This window comes from Galeopterus variegatus, unplaced genomic scaffold (genome assembly GCF_000696425.1).
Source record: "Galeopterus variegatus unplaced genomic scaffold, G_variegatus-3.0.2 Scaffold566, whole genome shotgun sequence".
NCBI classification, from domain to species: domain Eukaryota; kingdom Metazoa; phylum Chordata; class Mammalia; order Dermoptera; family Cynocephalidae; genus Galeopterus; species Galeopterus variegatus.
In genome coordinates, this window is record NW_007726677.1 from 277,598 (window position 1) to 298,245 (window position 20,648).

Consider the following 20,648-nt stretch of genomic DNA (forward strand, 5'->3'; position numbering starts at 1 on the left):
TCCATTGCCGGACACGAAAAAAGAGACAAAAAGGAAAAAAAAAAAAAAAAAAGGAGCAATCAAGAAACTTGAAAGCACTTTTAGAAATTAAAAATTTGATGCAAAAAGCTTAAAAAAATAGAAGAGTTGGAACCTAGAGTTGAGGATGTCTGTCAGAGATGTGGAATATGAAGACAGAAAGTGGAAAATTGGAGGAAAAGATAAGATGATTAGGGAATAAATCCAGGATATGTAAAATACTCATCAGAGTACCAGAAAGAATGAAGAAACAAGAATTAAAACAGGAACATTTTTCAGACCTTAAGGATGTAATTTTTCACATGGATAGGGTCCACTGAGTGTCCAGTAGAATAAATTTTTAAAATACCCACACTGAGACCATTATGCAACTTCAGAACACAGGGGTTAAAGAGAAAGCTTCCAGAAATAGGTTTGTTGTTTTTTTTTAAAGTCACATACAAGGAGATGACAGCTAACTTCTCAACAGCAAAACTGGATGTTAAAGATAGTGGAGTGATATCTTAAAAATTCTAAGGAGAATAGTTTAAATCTGTTCTACCCAGAAAAATATCAAATGTCAAGGTAAAGTTAATTTCATATGCATGTGGACTCCAATTTACCTCTCACATAGCATTTCTTAGGTCATTCTTGGAGTATGAGCTCCAGCAGAAAGGAATAAAGGAAGAAAGAGGAAGATGTGGATCCAGCTAATGAGAGCTCTAACACAGGCCACCAGAAAGGGACATGCAAGGGCACCAGGGACAGGCCCAGGGACTGGCAGGCCAGATTGAGCAAGAGGACAGAGAGTCCTTGGAGGAAGTTCTGGGGAAAAAATGGAATGGAAGATTAGCTGACAATTTTGTACACTTGAAAAATAATATTGATAGGCCTCTGCATGTGGAAAAATTTAAGGTAGATACATAGCAAATTAAGCAAGGGGGGCGGAAATGAGACAATTATTAATATTCCAGGAAAAACAAAAAGGCTTTACCAAGAGAGGAAACATAAGCCTTAGTACATTCCTTGCATTGTAATGACCGATATTTACAAAGTCATAGTAAACACTGACTGTTGATTTACTAGAAAATTGCCATTTAATTAAACTGGAAGGATTAGGAAGGGTAAATGGGGAGGAGGTGAAGAGAGCTAAATCTTCATTTACTATAGTAGGAAACCAGTAATTACTGTCTAAAATTGAGAAATGTAAAGTATTCAAAACTATGGCAATAAATATAACAACAGCTTAGTTGAAAGTGCTCTCAGGAGTAAGACCGGGGTGGGGAAAGGTTGAGGCACCGGTTTTAACTGTAAGCCTTTATTACTGTTTGATAAAAATAGAAGTCATCATGTTCTATCTGTACTCCTGATTCATAATGGAGAATCTTTTTATTCTGAAGGGTATGTGTGTAAAGTATCTGCCACTTTGAATGTTGGGTAGTTTTTCATTATTTTTTGGTCATCTACAGAGTACAAATTGAGGGAGAGGGACAATGAAACTTGAATGGTCTATTTGGAATGACTAGTATCATGAATTTCATTGTTCATAGATGGAACAAATACATATGATCGCCATGTGTTCTGAGTTGTGAAGTCAGAGCACCATAGGAGCAATTTGTTGTCTGTACTTCAGAATTAAGAAATTTTAAATTTATACCAATGTTCTAAGTAATTGCACATCTTATAGCATCTGTCTTTGTATTTATGACTTCCTAGTGATATAGGAATGACACTTTTTAAAATGAAAACTATGGTACTGCATCTTGAAATCCATAAGGGGAAACCATTTCTTGTCATCCTGGCTGTGTATACAGGGCCTGGCACATAGTAGTTACTCCACAAGTACTTAGTGAATAAACCAATCACTGGAAATCACCTAGAAAGAAGGTTCCAGGTGGGTCTGTGTCTTAGGGCCATCAGCAACACCCACCCCCCAAGCCCTCCCCTGGTAAATACAAAATCTCTTGGAAATTTGTATTTGATTAATAGCCAAAACATTGCCCTTATAATTACGTTTAGGTAGCTGATCATGCACACCTGTTTCTTAAAACCAGAATGACAACCATTAACAATCTACCTAAACCCAAGAGGGTACATTAGCCTCTGGGCCCATGGCCCCTCCAGGGTATAATAGAGACATGAATGTCTGGTGCTTGCTCCATTTATAGTAAGTTCTAGGGAGTCCTGTGCAACTGGAGAACTGTGAGGTTACATATACCTTGTCACATGCAAGCACTCCTGTTCCACTAGGTAAGGAAATATGAGCTCTTCATGGTTTTTAAATCAACATTTATTAATATGTATACTGTACTGTTAAATATACATAGGTATCCTAGGCCACACAGTGACAATATCTAAAGATAACTTGGTCTACTGTTTATTTCTTTTATTAATTATTTCTGTTTGTTTGTTTGTCAGAATGTTATGGAACAGTTCAATCCTGGGCTACGAAATTTAATAAATCTAGGAAAAAATTATGAGAAAGCTGTTAATGGTAAGTCTGTTTTTCTAAATTGATAAGTATAAATAACATATAAAAGCCATTCAGTAAATATTTTATATAATCATTTTTAAATGCTTAATATTGAATTTTTTAAAATATCTTTAAATGGTAGTATTTACAATTAATTTAATGTACAGCACTTTGCAATGATAGTATATAATATTAATGTATTTGAAATGAGTTAACTTAATGATAGTTATATTATCACTATAGCTACTATAAGTAATGTGTTTTAACTATGAAGCCATGCTTTTTGACACAGCTCAATCTTATATCGTTGCCATAAACATGTGTTTCTACTTTTTAAACCAAATTCTTTGTGAACTAATAATATATATAAAATGTGTACTTAAAATATATTTATATGTTAGTGTCCCGCAGCACAGGAATTATTCTGCTTTTATTTACATAGAAGAATTTCTTGCTTTTAGATGTACCACTTTTGATACTAACATGAGAAATCATATTTTTCACCTGAATGGAAGAACATCTAAGTTAAAGGGTGGACTTAGATTCTCATTTCAAAATAAGAGCTTCAGTTAAAACGAATTCGAGTGTTAGTATTTGCCTCTCTTTGCAAACCAGAGCTATTGCTAGTTTGAAGAGGTTTCCAGAGAGGAAGATGATGTGCATCTCCACATGTATTTTCCTACTAAAGGTGAATATTTTATAATGTGTCAGTGATCACCTTACAAACTTAAAATGCTAACAGTCACCCAACTTTTACCTGGTCAAGGCAATTCTTCTTGCATAACAAGTGTCACCCTCAAAATATTCAATTCAGACCCCAGTTTTGCCCTCTACCCTGATTCACTAAGACCACCAAGTAACATAAGTAGAAAATTTAGTTTCCAGCAGTTTTAGACTTGAAGAAGGCTTCAGATCAAGTTTTGTGTCTTTCACTTATCTCTTATTTCACTCTTTTGCTGTACCCCACCTTTGGCTGCTCTCTGTTGATGTTTTGAAAATAAGCCTATGGCCTCACACACCCTCAGCATGAGTATGCCCAGGAAAGGGGGTATGCTGGCTGGACTGTGGACTTTGGGTGACCGAGAGCACTAGTGTTGTAGTCACTGAAGAAGTAAACTGCTTATTTACTTTCTTCTGCATCTCTGTGCTTTTTGCCTGACGTTCAGTGTCAGGAAATGCAACAGGTCTGGGATTTTCCCCCCTCCCCTCCAGAAGTATCAGTGACTTTTGCCCCTCACCACTTCCTTCAGAGAGCAAGAGCCTTGCAGTGCTGACTCTCCCTTGATGATTGCTTATTTGCAAGGCCAGAGAGTCATTGCTTTAGACATCCCTGTGAAGGAAATCTCTATGACCCCCGGTTGATGTTTGTTTGTTTGTTTCTTTCTTTCTAGCATGAGTTTCACAAGGTGAGTCAGTGAGCTGCCTGCAGCTTAGCCTCCTGCTAATAAGGCTTCTCCCCAAAGGGCTCTTATCACTTTACTACCTCCTGGGGATTATTCTGTACCTCACCAAGTATGCGCAGAATTTCTTTTCTTTTTTTTAAAATTGAATCATAATTGATTATATGTATTTTGGGGGTTCAATGTATGTTGATGTATGTTGATCAAATCAATATTATTAGCAATATATTATTATTAAATCGTACTTATTCTTTATGCCCCTTATCCAATCTCTCCCCCTCTCCCTCCCCACCCCCCATAACCCTAGATTTCTTCTCTCCTTCTGAAACAGTAACAGTTACTCTGTTGATTTGTTTACTAAGTGACCTGTCCAGTTCTGAGAGAGGTGTGTTCAGGTCCCCCACTATTATCATAGAACAGATGCTTCTTCTATCACTCTGGAATGGGCTTTGTGGAGAGAGATGTTCTTTTCTGTTCTTTGGTCTCCACTGGTGACTCTCCTTATGTCGATGCATTCAAGTGGCTGGTGGGCCATCTGCACTGGGGTTGTGGCATCTAGCCGCTTTTGCAGCAGCTATGGCTACTGTGGTGGCTGTGGTGAACCACCCACGTGGAAGTGGTGTTTTTGGCATACTCCTTTCCTGGTTGCAGGAGGAGGGGTAGGTCCTGGTTCCATCTGTTTTTACATTCTAAGATGTTGTTGTCGAGTAGTTGGGTGGGAGGGGGAGAGGGGAAGGGGGAAGGAAATAGGGTGGGAGATGGAGGAAAGCGGGTGTGGTTGAGGTCTGTGGCACCCCCCTCATTGCTGCAGGGGAGACCAGGGGGCTTCCAGTGGTGGCTTAGTCATTGCTGGGCTGGTTGCAGATGTTAGGTGGGTGTGGCTGAAGCCCTCAGCCCGCCACTACCCTAGTTCAGGAGCCCAGGGTGTTTCCTGTGGCTGTTCAGTGCTCGTCAATGGGCTGGTTTTGGTATCAGGGGAGCATGGCCGAGGCCTGAGGCCCCCCCCCCCCCAGCTTGGAAGCCTGGGGCGCTTCCTGTGGTGGCTTGGTGGTCATTGCTGGGCTGGGAGCGGGTGTCGGGGGGCATGGCTGAGGACCCCGGCCCTCACCACTCCCTGGCTTGGGGGCCCAGGGGGCTTCCAGTCTTTCTAGGTTTTATAGGTGTTCTTTGGTGAAGTGAGACCTTTACTAGTTAATATCAAACTTTTTCTCTTGTCTGTGAGTATTTTATTTTTTATTTCAGTTCTGTGTTGGATTATTCACTGTTCCACTACTTAAACTCTGCATTAGAACTAATTTGTTTTCCTTTGCTTGCTTCTAAAATGAGGGAACTTCCTGTGAGGACCAGCCCTGTGGTCCTTGATCCCTGTGGTTGTGCTGCTGATTCCCTGGGGAAGGCTTTTTTTTGCAGCTCAGGCTTTAATGGTTGACTTTATAAGTTCTTCTGGGTCTTGTGAGATCCGGTGTACCAGGGTTATGTAGAAACTCTGGTCTGGACCTGAGTCTTTTCAGCAAACTATTCCCCCTGTAGTTCTATATTCCTGACCAGTCTATCCAGAGTGGGCCTGTGCTGACTGAAGGGCAGATCAGCTGTCCTTGCTGTGCCCCAGTGTTCCCCTGGTGGGCCCATCTCCCCCACCACCCACACTCCAGACACTTCCCATGGGATGGGCCAGGTGTAATCCCTTGCAATAACTCACTGGTCTCTGAGTGGCTCCTTTATTCAGTTTTTGTGGCTCCTCACACTTATGTTGGTCCATGGGAACCCTGTTAGTGGTCTTGCTGGCCTGAGGGCCACCAACGCCCTCTTCTCTCCTGCCACCTCCAACTTCATAGGAAGGGCACAGCTGTGGATTTTGCTAGCTCTTGCTCTGTGTGCTCAGCAGCATCAGCCTTGTAGTGGCCGGGATTCAAAATGGTGGGAGCGATCCTTTCTTTCTCATTGTGGCTTCACCTTCCTTAATGCACTCCTTAGGTCTTTCCTCCTCTTCCCTTGAGCTGGAAGCCTCTATGCTCAGAATTTCTACAGGCCATCTGGTTATTCTTTTGCTGAAGCCATTGAGAAATTTAGATAAATTTGTAATTACAGTCCTTGGTAAGAATCTGGAGGATACCAGATGTGTAGTCAGCAGTTAGGTTGGAACACAGGGTAACTTGCAAATGGCCAAGAATGTTATATAGACCAGTGCTGCAGGAATTTCAACAGTGAGGGTTGGTGTGGACTGCGCAGGCAGGAGGCCTTACAAGATTACTGAGCTAGCTGACAGATGTTAGGTTTCTGCAGGCAGACACTACTTCAGGCAGAAAAGATGGCATCCAAACCTGGGGTCCACACTGCATGGATGAGACACTGTTGGGGAGTAGGTAGGATAGGGTCAGATTATATATGCATTTGAATGTAGCATTAGTCATCTGTTGCTGCACAGCTACCCTCAAACTTGGTGGCTTAAGACAACAACTTTATTATTTCTCCTGTAAAGTCAGGGCAGTTCTCTGGACCCCTGATCTTCACTCCTGCAACTACAATCAGCTGGGGCCTGGACCACTCTCGGTGGTCCAGGTGCTGGGTACACTCTCTCTCCTTGAGGTCTTTTCCCTTCAAGGAGGCCAGCTTGGGTTTTTACACGATAACAGCAGTGTCCTGAGAGCACAAGTCCTAATGCCCAGCACTTATTAAGCCCCTGTGGGAGTCATGCTTGCTGACACCTGACTGGCTAAAGCAAGTCATGCGACCAAACCACCCATCAGTCTAATAGGGGACCATGGAGGCTAGGAATTCTGGGAGGTGGGATTAATTGAAGGCCATCACTGTAAAAATCTATCCTGAGCTCTGGAGTATGTGGGCTTACCCTGTGGGTGGTGGGAGGCCACTGAAAGCTTTTGAGCAGAACAGTTATCCAATTGAACTCTATTTTAAGGGGAAATTATCTGGTAGAAGTATATAGATTAACCTAGATTGATGAAGTAGTTGGCTAACCACTAAAATGGGTATAATCTGCTTCATTCTTTAAAACAATAAGCAGTAGAAAGTATCTTAATGTGTTCACAAAGGGGGGCAAATTTATGAAAATATTATTTTATCCTTCATCAGTTCTGGATAAATTATATACTTTTTAAGTTAATTCAACTTTATTATAAAAGCAAAAATATTTTACAAGACTGAGAAGGTTACATGGTTTTAAACATAAGTGAACAGTTAATGAAAATTTTCAATATAATGTGTGGATACAAACCAAAAATTTTGTTTCAGTATTGTGTAATCCTGCATGCCATTCTTTAATTTGCTTTTCAGCTTATCAGTACTTCAGAATCTTCATAATAAAATATTGTATATGTATATTAACTTGACAGTTTACTGGCTATACACCTTGTTTTTAGGTGGAGTCGCTTTTTCTTCTATTCTAGCTGAGACCAGCCAGAAAGCACCATAAATTAGAACTTAGGAAGTGAAGTTCCTTAGCTGGAGTTGTGTACACTGCCGCTGACTCACCATTGACCTTGGGCATGTCCCAAAATATCTCCATTCCACTCTGCTCCCCTTGAAATGGCCAGTAACATTACCAACACAGGTCTCAGCCTTGTTGGTTAGATTAACTAAGTAATGTTTTGAGAAGTCTGTATAAATGCTAATTGTTGTTGTTCTTTTTATAATTACACTTTAAGGTTATCCTTGGTCTTATAAAATGATAGTATAGCAGAGCATTACATTTCCTAAACTTGTATACATACATAGTAAAAGCTAAAATAGATTAATTTGCCATAAAAATACTACTCTTTTGGTCTATAATTCTTCAGCTAGGCCTGTACATGAATTAATTCTGTGCACCCACCCCCCACCTTTTTTATGCTTGCCTTTTAAAATCCACCTTTTTAAACAATAGCCTTTATAAATTGGGGCAAAGCAGCTGGTGTGGCCTCCAGTTTTCCTGTCAGTGAAAGGAAGTGGCTGGACAAGAGGATTCCTGAGAGCTCTTTTAGCTCCAAAATCCTGTGGTCTCCAAAGCTACAGGAGAAGCCAGTCTTAGAGTAAAATAAATAATTTTCCCCAAAATCACACTAAATAGCCTAGGTCTTATTGAAAAGCTTGCTTGTCTTATACCTTCAATCTCCTCAAAACTAGCTTGTTGTAAACTGAAAGAAGCAATTGGTATTAGCAGCTACCATTTGTTCATCCAGTGCTCACATTATTAGGGCATTTTATAGATGAGCAATCTTTGTTTCCGAAAGGATAAGTAACTTGCCCGAGGATGTCATTAGTTGTAATTTAGTCTTCAGAATCTGTCTGAAGGGGAGAAATATTTTTAAGACAATTAGAACCCAACTTATATAGCAATAAAAATTTTCCTGTCTCTGCCAAAAAGGAAAAAAAAAAAAACAGTAGAGCATTTAGTTATTTTTCAGACAAATCTGTTGTTTTTTGAGATGATAATGTATTTCAAATTTCATATATTTCCCCCTGGCAATAAACATGTTGATTGGTTGTGATTCAGAATGTCTTTTTCAATAGAAAAAGTAAAACAAGCTGTGAAGGATAAGGTTCCTAGGTTTACCACACAAGTCCTACTAGCTAATAATATTGCTGTAGAATAACCAGCCTGGAAAATAGTTTTTGCTGGAGTTGTGTATTCCAGCCCTAATTTAATGTCAGGAACACATCCACTCTGTAACTGACATCAGGAGCCGGCTGGGCCTTTTCTGGACTTCCAGTTCCTGCTGCTGAATGTTCCCAAAGGCTGGTCCCAGGTGAGGATACCAGGGAGCTCTCCTGTGGTTGGGGGGTCTCCATCAGCTAGCAGGCATAAGGCCTACCATCTGAAAGCCACACTTGCTGCAGCCCACCCTTCTTACAGCTAAAAGGGACTGAAGGATGTTTGAAAGAAAACATGTGTCACTTCCTCCTTTGCCTAAGTGATGATTTTGTGTCACCTTCCCTGTCTAGCTATGATCCTGGCAGGAAAAGCCTACTATGATGGAGTGGCCAAAATCGGTGAGATTGCTACCGGGTCCCCCGTGTCGACAGAACTGGGTGAGCTGACCGTCCATAACACATGAACCCAAATTGTCATCCTGTGAACCCTGATAAAAACTCATGAGGTGACCCAAATCCAGAATGGAAAGGAGAGCTAGTCCAGCACTCTATAGTTTGTGTTCACCATGGGCTGTGGAAATTTGAGGCTAGAGGGCTGAGTGGAAAGGCTGCAGCTGGGTCATTTTCATGCCCAGCCTCCTGCTCTCCTAGGAGCTCTGGCTTCTGCCTCTTGTGTTTGGGCTAGCTTTTGGCCTCTTGTCCCTGAAGCATCAAGCCCCAGGAGCTTTGACCTACATTCTTCACCAAAGGAGATGGGCAAGCTGGGCCTCTAGGCTGTGGCAGGAGTATTTCCTATGACTCACCTAGTAGAAAATCTGACTCCTTTACGTTGTACTCTTGGCTCTTGCCACCTCATGGTTGCTTTCAGTTGTGATTTTTCCAGTTTTGCTGGTATGAATTGATCTCCTGTGCAGGCGCAGAGGGCGGCCACACCCTGGGCAGTACCCACTGCAGGAGGGAGTTTGGGTTTCTATTTACAGAGCCACTTCGCTGTTACCATCTCCTCAGGGGGAAAGGTTGATTTGCTTAATCGTCCCACACATCACCCTCATTTTTAAAACTTGTTGAATATGTTTTATTATACAAAGGGTAAAATTTCTGGCTTAAAAGCATTCATCATAATTTGAAAGGTTCAGAAAAGCAGAAGAGATGAATGGTTAAGTGTGTGTTTAAAGAAAAGTGCATTATCTCCAGTTAAAAAATGGGAAGGAGAACGGAGGAGCATAGGATCGCCAAGTTAAGTTTCAGGTAATTCACGCCATTTCAGTTATCTTGAGAGTTTATCTTGAGAGTTTTCAAGATTGCTTGGGAAACTCTTAATTGAACCATAAAAGGCAAGGAACAAATTACAGCATGGCAGTGGAGGGGTGGGGAGCTGGGTGCAAAGTCCATCTGGGTTCACAGACGCCTTTGTACTGGAAGAGTTTATAAAGCTGTAGACACAAGGTAGACCATATGCCTGAAGTCATGCTCTGTGATGAATAAGTCCATACTGCTGTATTTAGACTCAAATACATGCACAAGTTTTTCAAAATCCAGACTTGTACTCTGGTTAGTGCCATAACTTCTGTGTGTTCTGGCGAGGACTGAACTATAGTAACTGTTCCAAAGCACAATCAATTTAGTAAATACAGACTGCCCTATGTAGACAGAAGCAGATAGCAAAACTTAGGGCATTTGGGGGAGTAGTTGAGATAATTATAGGCTTCTAAAAATACAACTTAAATTAAGAAGAAACATCATATTTGTGTCAGACACCAGGAAAAAAAAACCTGTGACCCTTACATTAAAACATATGGTCCTCTGATTCACCATCATTCAGTTTGCCTTCTTAATGTTTTATGGGTCTTGACACTGTTTAAGTAAGACTTCTGTTCCACACCTTACTTTATTCAGCTGTGAGTTCATAATGTTGAATCAACTATTTCCACAGCAACAATGTTGTTATAAACATAGGCTTAAAACTTCAGTTTCAGTGAGGAAAATATGTTGCAATGCCGGAGTTTCTTTCATGTAGATATGTATTTTACTTACAGGGAATGGAAATAACTTTTGCTTCAGGTTTTATTTTATTTCAGGTTGTTCTTTTGCTTATTCACTATCTCATAGTACTAATTTTCTACTCATTTATAGCAATTCCATGATAAAATGCTATCTCTTTAAGAATTACTTATGGAGGCCTAATATTAATTACTTTTGACTTGCTTAGTTTTTATTTTGCTGTTGTTAAACTTTAGACTAAAATACCATCCTATATCTGTTTAAATTCCCTGTATGGAAGCGTAGTGGACAATTCATACAAAAAAAAAAGACCAAAGGTAGATTGTATTTTTCTCATTTTTCAATATTTTATTGAAAGGCAGTCTAATTACTGCCTTTTTGTATTAGTATTCGTAAATTTGTTATGAAACTTATGCTATAAATTTCTTTTTTTGTTTGGGTTTTTTGTTTTTGGCAGCTGGCCAGTACAGGGATACAAACCCTTGACCTTGGTGTTATAACACCACAATGTAATCAACTGAGCTAACCATCCAGCCCAGCCTATAAATTTCATATGGTAAAACTGAAGAGATATTATTACATATGATAAAACTGAAGAGATATTATTATATATGTGAGGAATAATTTAGGATGCTTTTGCTCAAAAGTAACCAAATACCCAACTAATAGTGACTTAAGCAATAAGCATGTTTATTTTTCCATATAAGGCCAGGAGTAGCAGGTTCCTGGTTAATCATCAGTAAGGACCCAGGTTCCTTCTCATCCTCATGCCCATTTCCTCCTGGTATCAAGACAGCTACCATTGCTACTTTAGCCATCACATTCTCTCTTCCCATTGTCAACAAAGGAAAGGAGGAATTTCTTCTCAGGTGTGCCCTTTTACAAAGAGAAAACCTTTGCCCAGAAGCCCCAATACATAGCCCCTCATGTCTCATGGCCTGGTTTAGATCACATGCTCATGGCCCAGCTGCCAGAAAGGCTTCCCGTCATGGTTAGCCCCAAGGGATACAGAGGAAGGGAGGATATGGCTGTTCGAAGATCGCCTGATGATGGTCCCCACCTCAGGCCCATAATGTTACCACTGTACACTACAACCATTTTATCATTGCTATATTTCTTTCCAGCCTTTTCTTCCAGTGAGTATGTTCTATAGTGTGGCTACAATTGTCTAAACCACTTTTCCTCTTAAGTGGTTTAAGACTGCCCACTTTTACATGGTAATAGCAGTAACAGTAAACATTGAATGCCTGTTCTGTGCCAGCACAGGGCCCAGCACTTTGTGTATATTATCACTTAGTTCTAACAACAGCTCTGTGTGTTGGGTGTAGGTACCTGTTTTCTCTCCTTTTTTCAGATAGGTCCAGTGGTGAAGTGTCTTGCTCCAGATCACACAATTAGTTGGTGGTCCAACTTTAGAATCTGAATTCTTCACCTCTACACTATGCTGCACTTCACAAAGGGGAAGGGAACAGGAAAGAGCCAGCCAAGAAGGAGTCACTGAAGAGGAAGAACACGAGACCCCCAGAATGGGGATCTTTTCAAGAAGGGGGTGAGAGATTATTATTAGCGTCAGAGTGGGTCTGGCAGATGTACTCATTAGTGGTCATCAGTCCCATTGGAAATAGTGGTTTCACTATGGTCCTGACTATAACCACGTGGTGTCACAGGGTTAAGGATGATGGAAATTACAAAGAAGTAACATGTGTATGACTCTTCTTAGAAGTATTGCTTACCTTTTATACTGCTGTACTTCCACCCAAAAACTTGGCTCTCATTAAGTGTCCACTGTGTGCCAGGTACTTTGTCACCTCATTTCATCCTCAGTAGCCCCTGGGTGATTTTTCCCTGAGTGGTTTGCAGGGTGCATCATTCCCTTGGGGTGGGTGAAAGACCCTAAAGGTAAACTTGGCAATCACCTCCTTCCACACAGGCAACCACATTGGGTCATGTGTTTTTAGCAATGTGCTTTGCAGCCAAGCAAGACAGAGCAAGGGTCATGGAGGCAATTACTTCTGCAGGGATAGTAGAGAATCAGTGCTGCCTGGGTTGCAGAGCTCACCCTGCCAAGCTGGAGCCCAGGAAAGATCCTGTGACCCAGTACAGTGAGACCAGGCCAAATTTTACTTTCCCCTGAGACTCTGCCAGGTAGCATGCTGCCTTGCACCTAAGAGATGCTCTGTAAAGGTTACATTGTTATGTTGCTGCTGTCAACTTGTGGGACCTTGGGCAGTGCTTCACCTTTATGAGTATGTTGGTCGTACCTAAAGAGATGTTGGCCACACCTTGCGGTTTGTTTGAGAGGAAATGAGATGGTGTGCCTTGTGGCTTCTAAAGTATCAAAGACTAGAAAGATGCCTCTCTATTGCCACTTCACATATTCACAACTATCTGAGGACTCAAAAAACAATACCTATTTTCTTCATTGACATTCTTCTCTTCCGTAAAGTATGCAATGTAAGTTTGTAGGTTATATGTTTCCTTAATTATTCATGATCTAATTGTTCAATTCTCTTCATTTTATCTTTGTTTTCTGTTTCTTTAGTCCCTCCTCATATCTTTATTTTCTTCTATCTTTTGGATTACTCTGTTATTCTTTTTTAAATTTTCTAAATGGTACATTTAATTCATTAATATTAAATACAGGCTGGCCTCACTTTGCATGATAATAGCAACATTAAAAAAAATGGCTGTGTACATTGAACTGGCTGATTAGCTCAGTTGGTTAGAGCATGATGCTGATAATACCAAGATCCAGGGTGCCAGCCAGCCGCCAGAAAAAAAACCAAAATAAACAACAAAAAAAAATAGCATTGTATAATGTTTGAAGAAAAAAAGAACAGGAATAAATCAGTTAAAAATAATTACTTATACAAAAATGACTAAGTTTAAACCTAATGCAAAGTCATTACCCAATGGGGAAAATTACAATTGTTTTGTGACCTTTAAAAATTTTTATCAGCTGGCCAGTTGGGTATGGCAAGGTGTTGATAACACCAAGGTCAAGGGTTTGGATCCCCTTCTTGCCCTGCTGCCAAAAAAAAAATTGTCAGAAACATGAAAAACTCTCTTATTGTCAGTTATAAATGTATAAAGAAATGAAAAAATAGTAAAACTAATATTTAATTAGTACACTAATTTAAAGCATTCAAAACATGAAAATTAAAGTTTTTATTTATAAAAATCTTATCAAGAGTAGTTTCAACAGTGCTTGCTGCCTTCTTCTCATACAACTTATAATACAGAGTGAGCTTCTTTTCTATGCTTTAGCAAATTGTCATACTCCTTGCTAAGTTAGGATCAGCTTCCAACATTTTATCCTTTGTGATTTCAGTGTTGTGAAATATCTTCAGGAGTTCCTTCAGTGTGAAGGGGGTTTTTTTTGCTGTCATCACTTTCTCTGAAACCATCTTCATTCTATTCTTCACAACCACTTTCCTCAAGTATGTTGATAAGTTGGGGCTTCACTTAGTTCTTGTGGCTGTACATTGGTCTCTCAAATGGCAGCAGTGTCATCATTCCCAGTCAGCTATTTCTTCCATAACTCCATGTATGCTCGATTGAGTGTTATCATTTTTCATTTCTTTGCTGCATTTTCTTCTTCGTTGCCCAGTTCCTCTTTCAATTATTTATTTTTTTAATATGTCACCTGAGTTGTCACTGGGAGACACAGATTAAGGAAATACAGCTATACACTTTACTATCTGTATGTGCTTTATTTGCTATCCTTGCACCAATACTACACTGTCTAAGTTACTGTAAATTTATAATAAATCTTGATATCTAGTAGTATAAGTCCTCTAGCTTTGTTTTTATTCAGGAGTACCTTGACTATTCTAGGACCTGTGTGTTTACATATATTTTAGAATCAGTTTGTCAGTTTCCACTTAAACTATCTTGAGATTGATGGGAATACATTGAATTTATAGATGGATTTAGGGAGAACTAACATCTTGATAGTATTGCATCATCTAATCTATGAAGATGGTATATCCTTTCATCTGTTTGAGGCTTCTTTATTTCTGTCAACACTATGTATTTTTCATTGTAGAAGTCTTGCACATTTTTATAGACTCATATTTAGATGTTTATGGTGTTTTTTTTACCCTATTGTAAATGGCATTTTAAAATTTTTATTTTCTAATTTCTGGTTCCATTGAGTTATTAATTTCAGTGACTATCTTTCATTACTATAAGTTCTATTTAGTTCTTTTTTGAAATCTGCAGATTAATTTTTTATTGCGTTTTTTTAGTAACAGCTTGAGATACAATTCACCCATTTAAAATTTATAATTCAGTGGTTTTTAGTATATTCACAAAGTTGTGCAATTACTACAATCAACTTTAGAATATTTACCTTATTTTCTTACCGGCCATTTGCATATCTCTTCCTTGGAGAAATGTCTATTCTGATTCTTTACCCACCTTAATTAGATTATTTTTCTTTTTGTTATTGAGCTTGCAAATTGACCTTTTTTTTTTTTTTTTTGGTGGCTGGCCAGTGAACCCTTGTCCTGGTGGTATATACCAGTGAGATAACCAGCCAGCCTTGCAAATTGACTTTTAATAAAGTTTTGTTATTATGTTTTTGATTCCTTTTATCATTTATGCAGTAATTCCATTATTTGAAGTTCTTGAGGGTCTAATCCTGCTGATGCTCTTATTGTGTCTCTTGATTGTCATTCACGAAGGATTCTTTTTGTAAGGGTTTTGTTAAGTCACCTTACTGTTCTCTTCTCTGTTGGGTTTATTCTATTCCACCTATGAAGGGTGTAAAAGTTTTGCCCTTAGAAGTCAACAAGAAATGAGAAGTGGAAATGCCAAGCACTAGTGGAGCTTCTCTGATTCTCTGATAAATAACATAGTTTACTTCTTACAAAGAAGTAAGAAGCACTTGTAATGTAAATATGTAAAATTTGCAAGTTATTCTAATTATCTAAAACGTAGGAAATAATGGCAGATTTAAATGATTTCTAAATCTGTAAGACATACATTTAATACACACACACCCAGTAACTCATTTCTTGGTCTTTTTCTCTTGAAAATAAAAGATCCTTTATGAATAGAGTCAATTCTTCTATTATAGAGAATATTCAGAAAATGTGTCATTGCTTTTTTCAACTATATTTGAAAGTGATAGGAAAATGTTGATGATTTAAGGGACATACCAAATTCTAGTCATTTTTATACTAAATTCTCATAATTGCATGATGTTAATAATTAGCATGTATTTTGAAGTCTCTTTCAAATTTATTTTGCTGAAGTGTCATCTTTTATCTTATCAGTTGTACCTTAACTTCAGGGGTGAGCAAACTACAGACAGGGGCTGGCCAGTGCCTATTTGTAAATAAAGTTTTATTGGAACATGACCATGCCCTTTTGTTTGTGTGCTATAGCTGCTTTCAGGCTACAGTGGTTGAGTGGTTTCAGCATAAAAGTTTGGTCCACAAGACCCAAAATTTTTACAATTTGGCCCTTTACAGGCCCTTGCCCAGATGGTGGAAGGTTTTTAGTTTCATGCAGTTGTTTAAACGCGAGTGATCATATGAGGGATTTGAAGTCCTTTTCTCCAAAGAAAAAGCAGTCTTTTACTACCTGCTATCCAAGTGTCTGGGTTTAACATACATTGACAACATGATTCTAAGAACCACAGTAGTTTAAGAAGCTCAAGTCCTTAACCACTTAGCCTTGTTTGGAGGAGCAAACAAACCAAAACCAAAATCCAGAGCTCTGTAGTCAGGATTTCGCAGGCAAAATATTTTAATCCACTGTGTTAAATTATTAAACAATAAGTCATAGAGTCTAATTCATATTACTGTATAGGTTGTCAGAGGTGTGTACCTGTAGTTGTACACATAAGTCCTCACTGCATATGCACAGCTTAAATCAAGGCAGTATACTGACCTAGCACTACTCATTTAAAACAGGGAACTGAAATTTGAGTAAACTTCCAATTTTGTCCCTAAATCAAGCAACATTTATTTTTGAAACTTAGACAATATTGAAAAGCTTGAAAGGGAAAACAGAATGGTCAGGGTCAAGCGTTTTGGCAAAATATTTAAAAGAATCTTTGAACCACTTTTTTCATCTTTAGAGCAGAGAAAAATAGATTGTTCTCATTTATTTCTCAAGGAATAAGACTTTCTTTGGGGAGTTTATAAATTTGCCTTGAGCTCTTTATAGCCTACCATTACATAAATTTAGGCTATGTTATTTTATTCCAGTGTAGTCAGCTATTACATTATTTTGAATTATTAATTTTTTTGGTCCAGTTTTTAAAATTGGCACAAAAGATTTTTTCTCCTCACCATCAGGGAACTTAGAAAATCATAGGTTTTCTCTTGTTATTGATAGGTTGTTTATAGATCATGCAGTTTTAAAAAGAATATTTATTATAGTTCTGTCTTGTTGAAATTCAAAATCCAGCCTGACAGTCTTTGGTCTTAAAAATAAGAGCAGAAAAAAAATTCTGAAATATTTTTAAAGAGATGCCAGGGAACTTAGAAAATCATAGGTTTTCTCTTGTTATTGATAGGTTGTTTATAGATCATGCAATTTAAAAAAGAATATTTATTATAGTTCTGTCTTGTTGAAATTCAAAATCCAGCCTGACAGTCTTTGGTCTTAAAAATAAGAGCAGAAAAAAAAATCTGAAATATTTTTAAAGAGATGTCACTAATTCACAAAAACACTACAAATGTATTTCCAAGGTCTAGATGAAATAAAAGAGTTCATGCCAAAGTCAGTGAGACAGCTGAGTTGAGCCAAAGCAGTCATTATTGATCAAAACCATTTGATCTTTTAATTATACGTTAAGCTCACTTTAAAGAGTTTAGAATTCTTCCCACAAAAATAGGAAAGAAACAATAGGGGATTTTATTTACTTCCTTAATTTTATTTATGTAGGCCAGGGATTGTTTTAAGCACATAACAAATATTAACTCCTATCGTAACAGCACTATGAGGTACATACGGTTATTCTCATTTACGTTTTACAGATGAGGAAATCGGAGTTCAAAAAGAGTATAGTAAGTACCTTGCTGAGGACACCCGCTGGTTAATGGCTGGTTAATTTGATCCCAGGGAGACTGCCAGCTGTATGGCCTATTATGCCAATTTTAGTTTTCTATATATCAAAAATGTATGCTTTTCTAATGTGCTTTTATGGCAGTCAGATTATCCTGCTCACTATAGTACAATGAAATAGATTATGATAAATAGCAAACCATCATATAGCCCAAAACTGACTCAACATGTGAGTATGAGTCTGTATTTTGTGTTTTCATCAGATATAATCAGCATTTTGTAGTTTTTACCTAACAGTATTTATAATATTACCATTTATTCCAACTTTTTTGTGGGTAGTTTCAGTTTGAGATTTGGAAAGAAATAGTTTTTCCTGGAATTGTGCACATGGTAAATACCTTTAGACTTTGTAAGTGACTTTTCTCATCTCAGTTTGTGGTAGGGCTATTGCTCACTTAACATATCTTTGTACCTTTTGGAGCAGGAAAGATCTTAGCTGTAGTAATTAGAGAAAGATAGGCTTATAATTTATAAAGTCCATATGAACATATACCGTATAAGTCCATATATCATATAGGTATATTGGTATAAGTATGTAAATTCCTAAAAGTTTAAGATGATCTATATTGTAAATTGCACTTAACAGAAATCGTTATAAGAAAAGCATTCCTTCTCTCAGCTTTGAAGTAACTATATGTACACATGATGTACTATAATTAGTAAAGACTACATGTGTAAAAGCTAAGTCATCAAATCAAGATTAGTCAGTTTAGCATTTAATGCTTCCTAATTGCTTGATGGGTGCATCCTAAATGTAAATCTCAAACATCGTTGCTTACTTTTCATTATACTTTATTATACTTGCCCATTCTCTTAAATCTTTGAATTTTGCAGTGTGTGAACAGAAAATTATCTTGTTTAAACACAATTTTCACAGTTATTCAGATTGGTCTTTTTCTCCTTGAAGAATATTGACTGTCAAGATGGGGAAGGTCAGTCTCCCCTATGGGAATGAGGCGGGGTGCCATAGGCTTCAATCCCGCCCCTCCTCCTCTCTCCTTCTTCCATCCCATTTCCTTCCCCTTTCCCCTCCCTCTCAACTGCTCCGCAACAACATCCTAGAATGTAAAAAATAATAAAGTTTCATTTTCTTTTAAAAAAGAAAAAAGATGGGGAAGGTATATGTGTCCTCATTCTCATGCTCTCAGCCACAGCCAAAGAACAGCTGGTCAGGGGGATGCAGCAACTGGGCAGGACAACTGGCCTGTCATAAGAAGGTTGGCACAGAGGACTTAGGGGGCTATGCCACTTCCACCATCCTTGTTCACAGGAGCTGCTTATATCCTCTTACAAATGGGTGTAGATTTCTTATTCTGTTCACAACACTGTGCTAGGCCTGAAATTAAGGATCAGAAACAAAACCACTAACTTATAACACACAGATAGAGGAGCAGGAGGGGGTTTAGAGCATGCTAAGAAAGAGTGGCTCTGGTTAGATGCACAGGAAACAGCAAAGGGGTGTGTCCCCTGTGACAGGTTGAGGAAGGACAACTAAGTAAAGGAGAGAGGGACACATCAAAGACAGATGTGGTTAGCATCATGAGGTAAGTAGGGCCTGGCATGACCACCATACCAGACACACTCCCAGGCACAATGTGGTGCCACAGTGGAGGCTGGACAGTTCTGGTGGGGGGGATTAGATAGTTCCTTGTTAGTGCCAGTGGGATTCTAAAAGTTTTTTGGTCTTCATCCATTTGGGAGTAAATGTACTTATTCAGGTACTCTTTCCTGTTCTGGATAACTTAACAAAATTATTGAAAGTAAGAATGCCAACAGGCACATGAAAAGATGCTCAATGTCATTAGTCTTTTGGGAAATGCAAATCCAAACAACAAGATAACCACTTCGCACCCAACAGAGCAGCTGTAATTAAAAAGATAGACAATAACAAGTGCTGACAAAGATAAAGAGAAATTGGAACCCTCGTACATTGCTATTAGGAATGTAAAATGGAGCAGCCGTATTGGAAAGCTGTTTGCCCGTTCCTTAAATTTTAATCAGAGTTATCGTATGACCCTGCAATTCCACTCCTCCAATTCTACTCAAGAGAAATGAAACATATGCCCACACACAATCTTGAATACAAGTGTTTATAGCAGCACTACTCATGATAGCCAAAAGGTGGAAACAACCCAAATGTCCAGCAGCTGATAAATGGAAAAACAAAATGTAGTATATTCATATAATGGAATATTATTTAGCCATAAAAAGGAATGAATACTGATACATGCTGCAATAGGATGAACCTTGAAAATGTGCTAAGTGAAAGGAACCAGATAAAAAGGCCACATATTATATGATTTGTTTATATGAAATAACCAGAGTCAGCAAATCCATAGAGACAGCAGATTTTGAGGTTCTGAAGGGGATGGGGAAATGGAGAATGGCTGCTTAATGGGTACAGGGTTTCTTTTCAGGTGGTGAAAATGTTTTTGAACTGGATAATGGTGATGATTGTACAACATTATGTATATACTAAGTGTTACTGTTGATAAACTTATATATGTTCTACCACCAGCACCCCCCAAAAAGTAAATATGTCACTTTGGAAAAGTTCCCAGTATGGGGTATCCCAGTTAATTCATACTAAAAATAATAGACATTGTAATAATTCAAGAGGCTCACTGTACACACTCTACTTTGAAACCTTTAGGATTAGCAGTTATTTTACACGTTTTCCAGCCCTCTAGAAAATTCAGGCAGGCCAACAGCAATACCATTAACATCTGATTGTTACCTTATTCTTCTCAACTTTTCACATGAGGGGAAATCTGAAAACCTGAATTAAAATCCAGGATCCTAGTTGGCCCTGACTCAGTGTGCATAGCTCAGTGAGTGGATTTTGTTAACATTAATGGAAATACAAAATTGAGGAGTTTCGTTTAATTCTCACAATAGTCTTCTGAGGTAGAAGTTATTCTCATTTTCTGGACAAGAAAATGGAAACTTAGGTTAAGTAACTTGTCTTATGTCATACAACTAGTAAGGAGTGACGTTGGGATTTAAATTCAGATTCATCGATTCCATGGATACTGGAGGATTCACCACAAGGCCATGAAGCTCAAGCTTTAGGCCTCAGATTTCACCACCCCTACTAAAATGTTGTA

General features: G+C 38.5%; 1 protein-coding gene across 3 annotated transcripts in view; it reads left to right on the top strand.

The window, feature by feature from the left end:
• Positions 1-20,648, top strand: part of BAIAP2L1 (BAI1-associated protein 2-like 1) — a 109,551-nt gene that overhangs the window by 44,593 nt on the left and 44,310 nt on the right. For 2 of the 3 annotated variants that reach the window (XM_008570055.1, XM_008570054.1), the window contains exons 2-3: positions 2,416-2,491; positions 8,809-8,895. In XM_008570055.1, coding sequence (XP_008568277.1) covers positions 2,416-2,491; positions 8,809-8,895 — 163 coding nt within the window. The remainder of the gene's footprint in view (positions 1-2,415; positions 2,492-8,808; positions 8,896-20,648) is intronic. The other variant, XM_008570057.1, reaches the window with a different exon arrangement.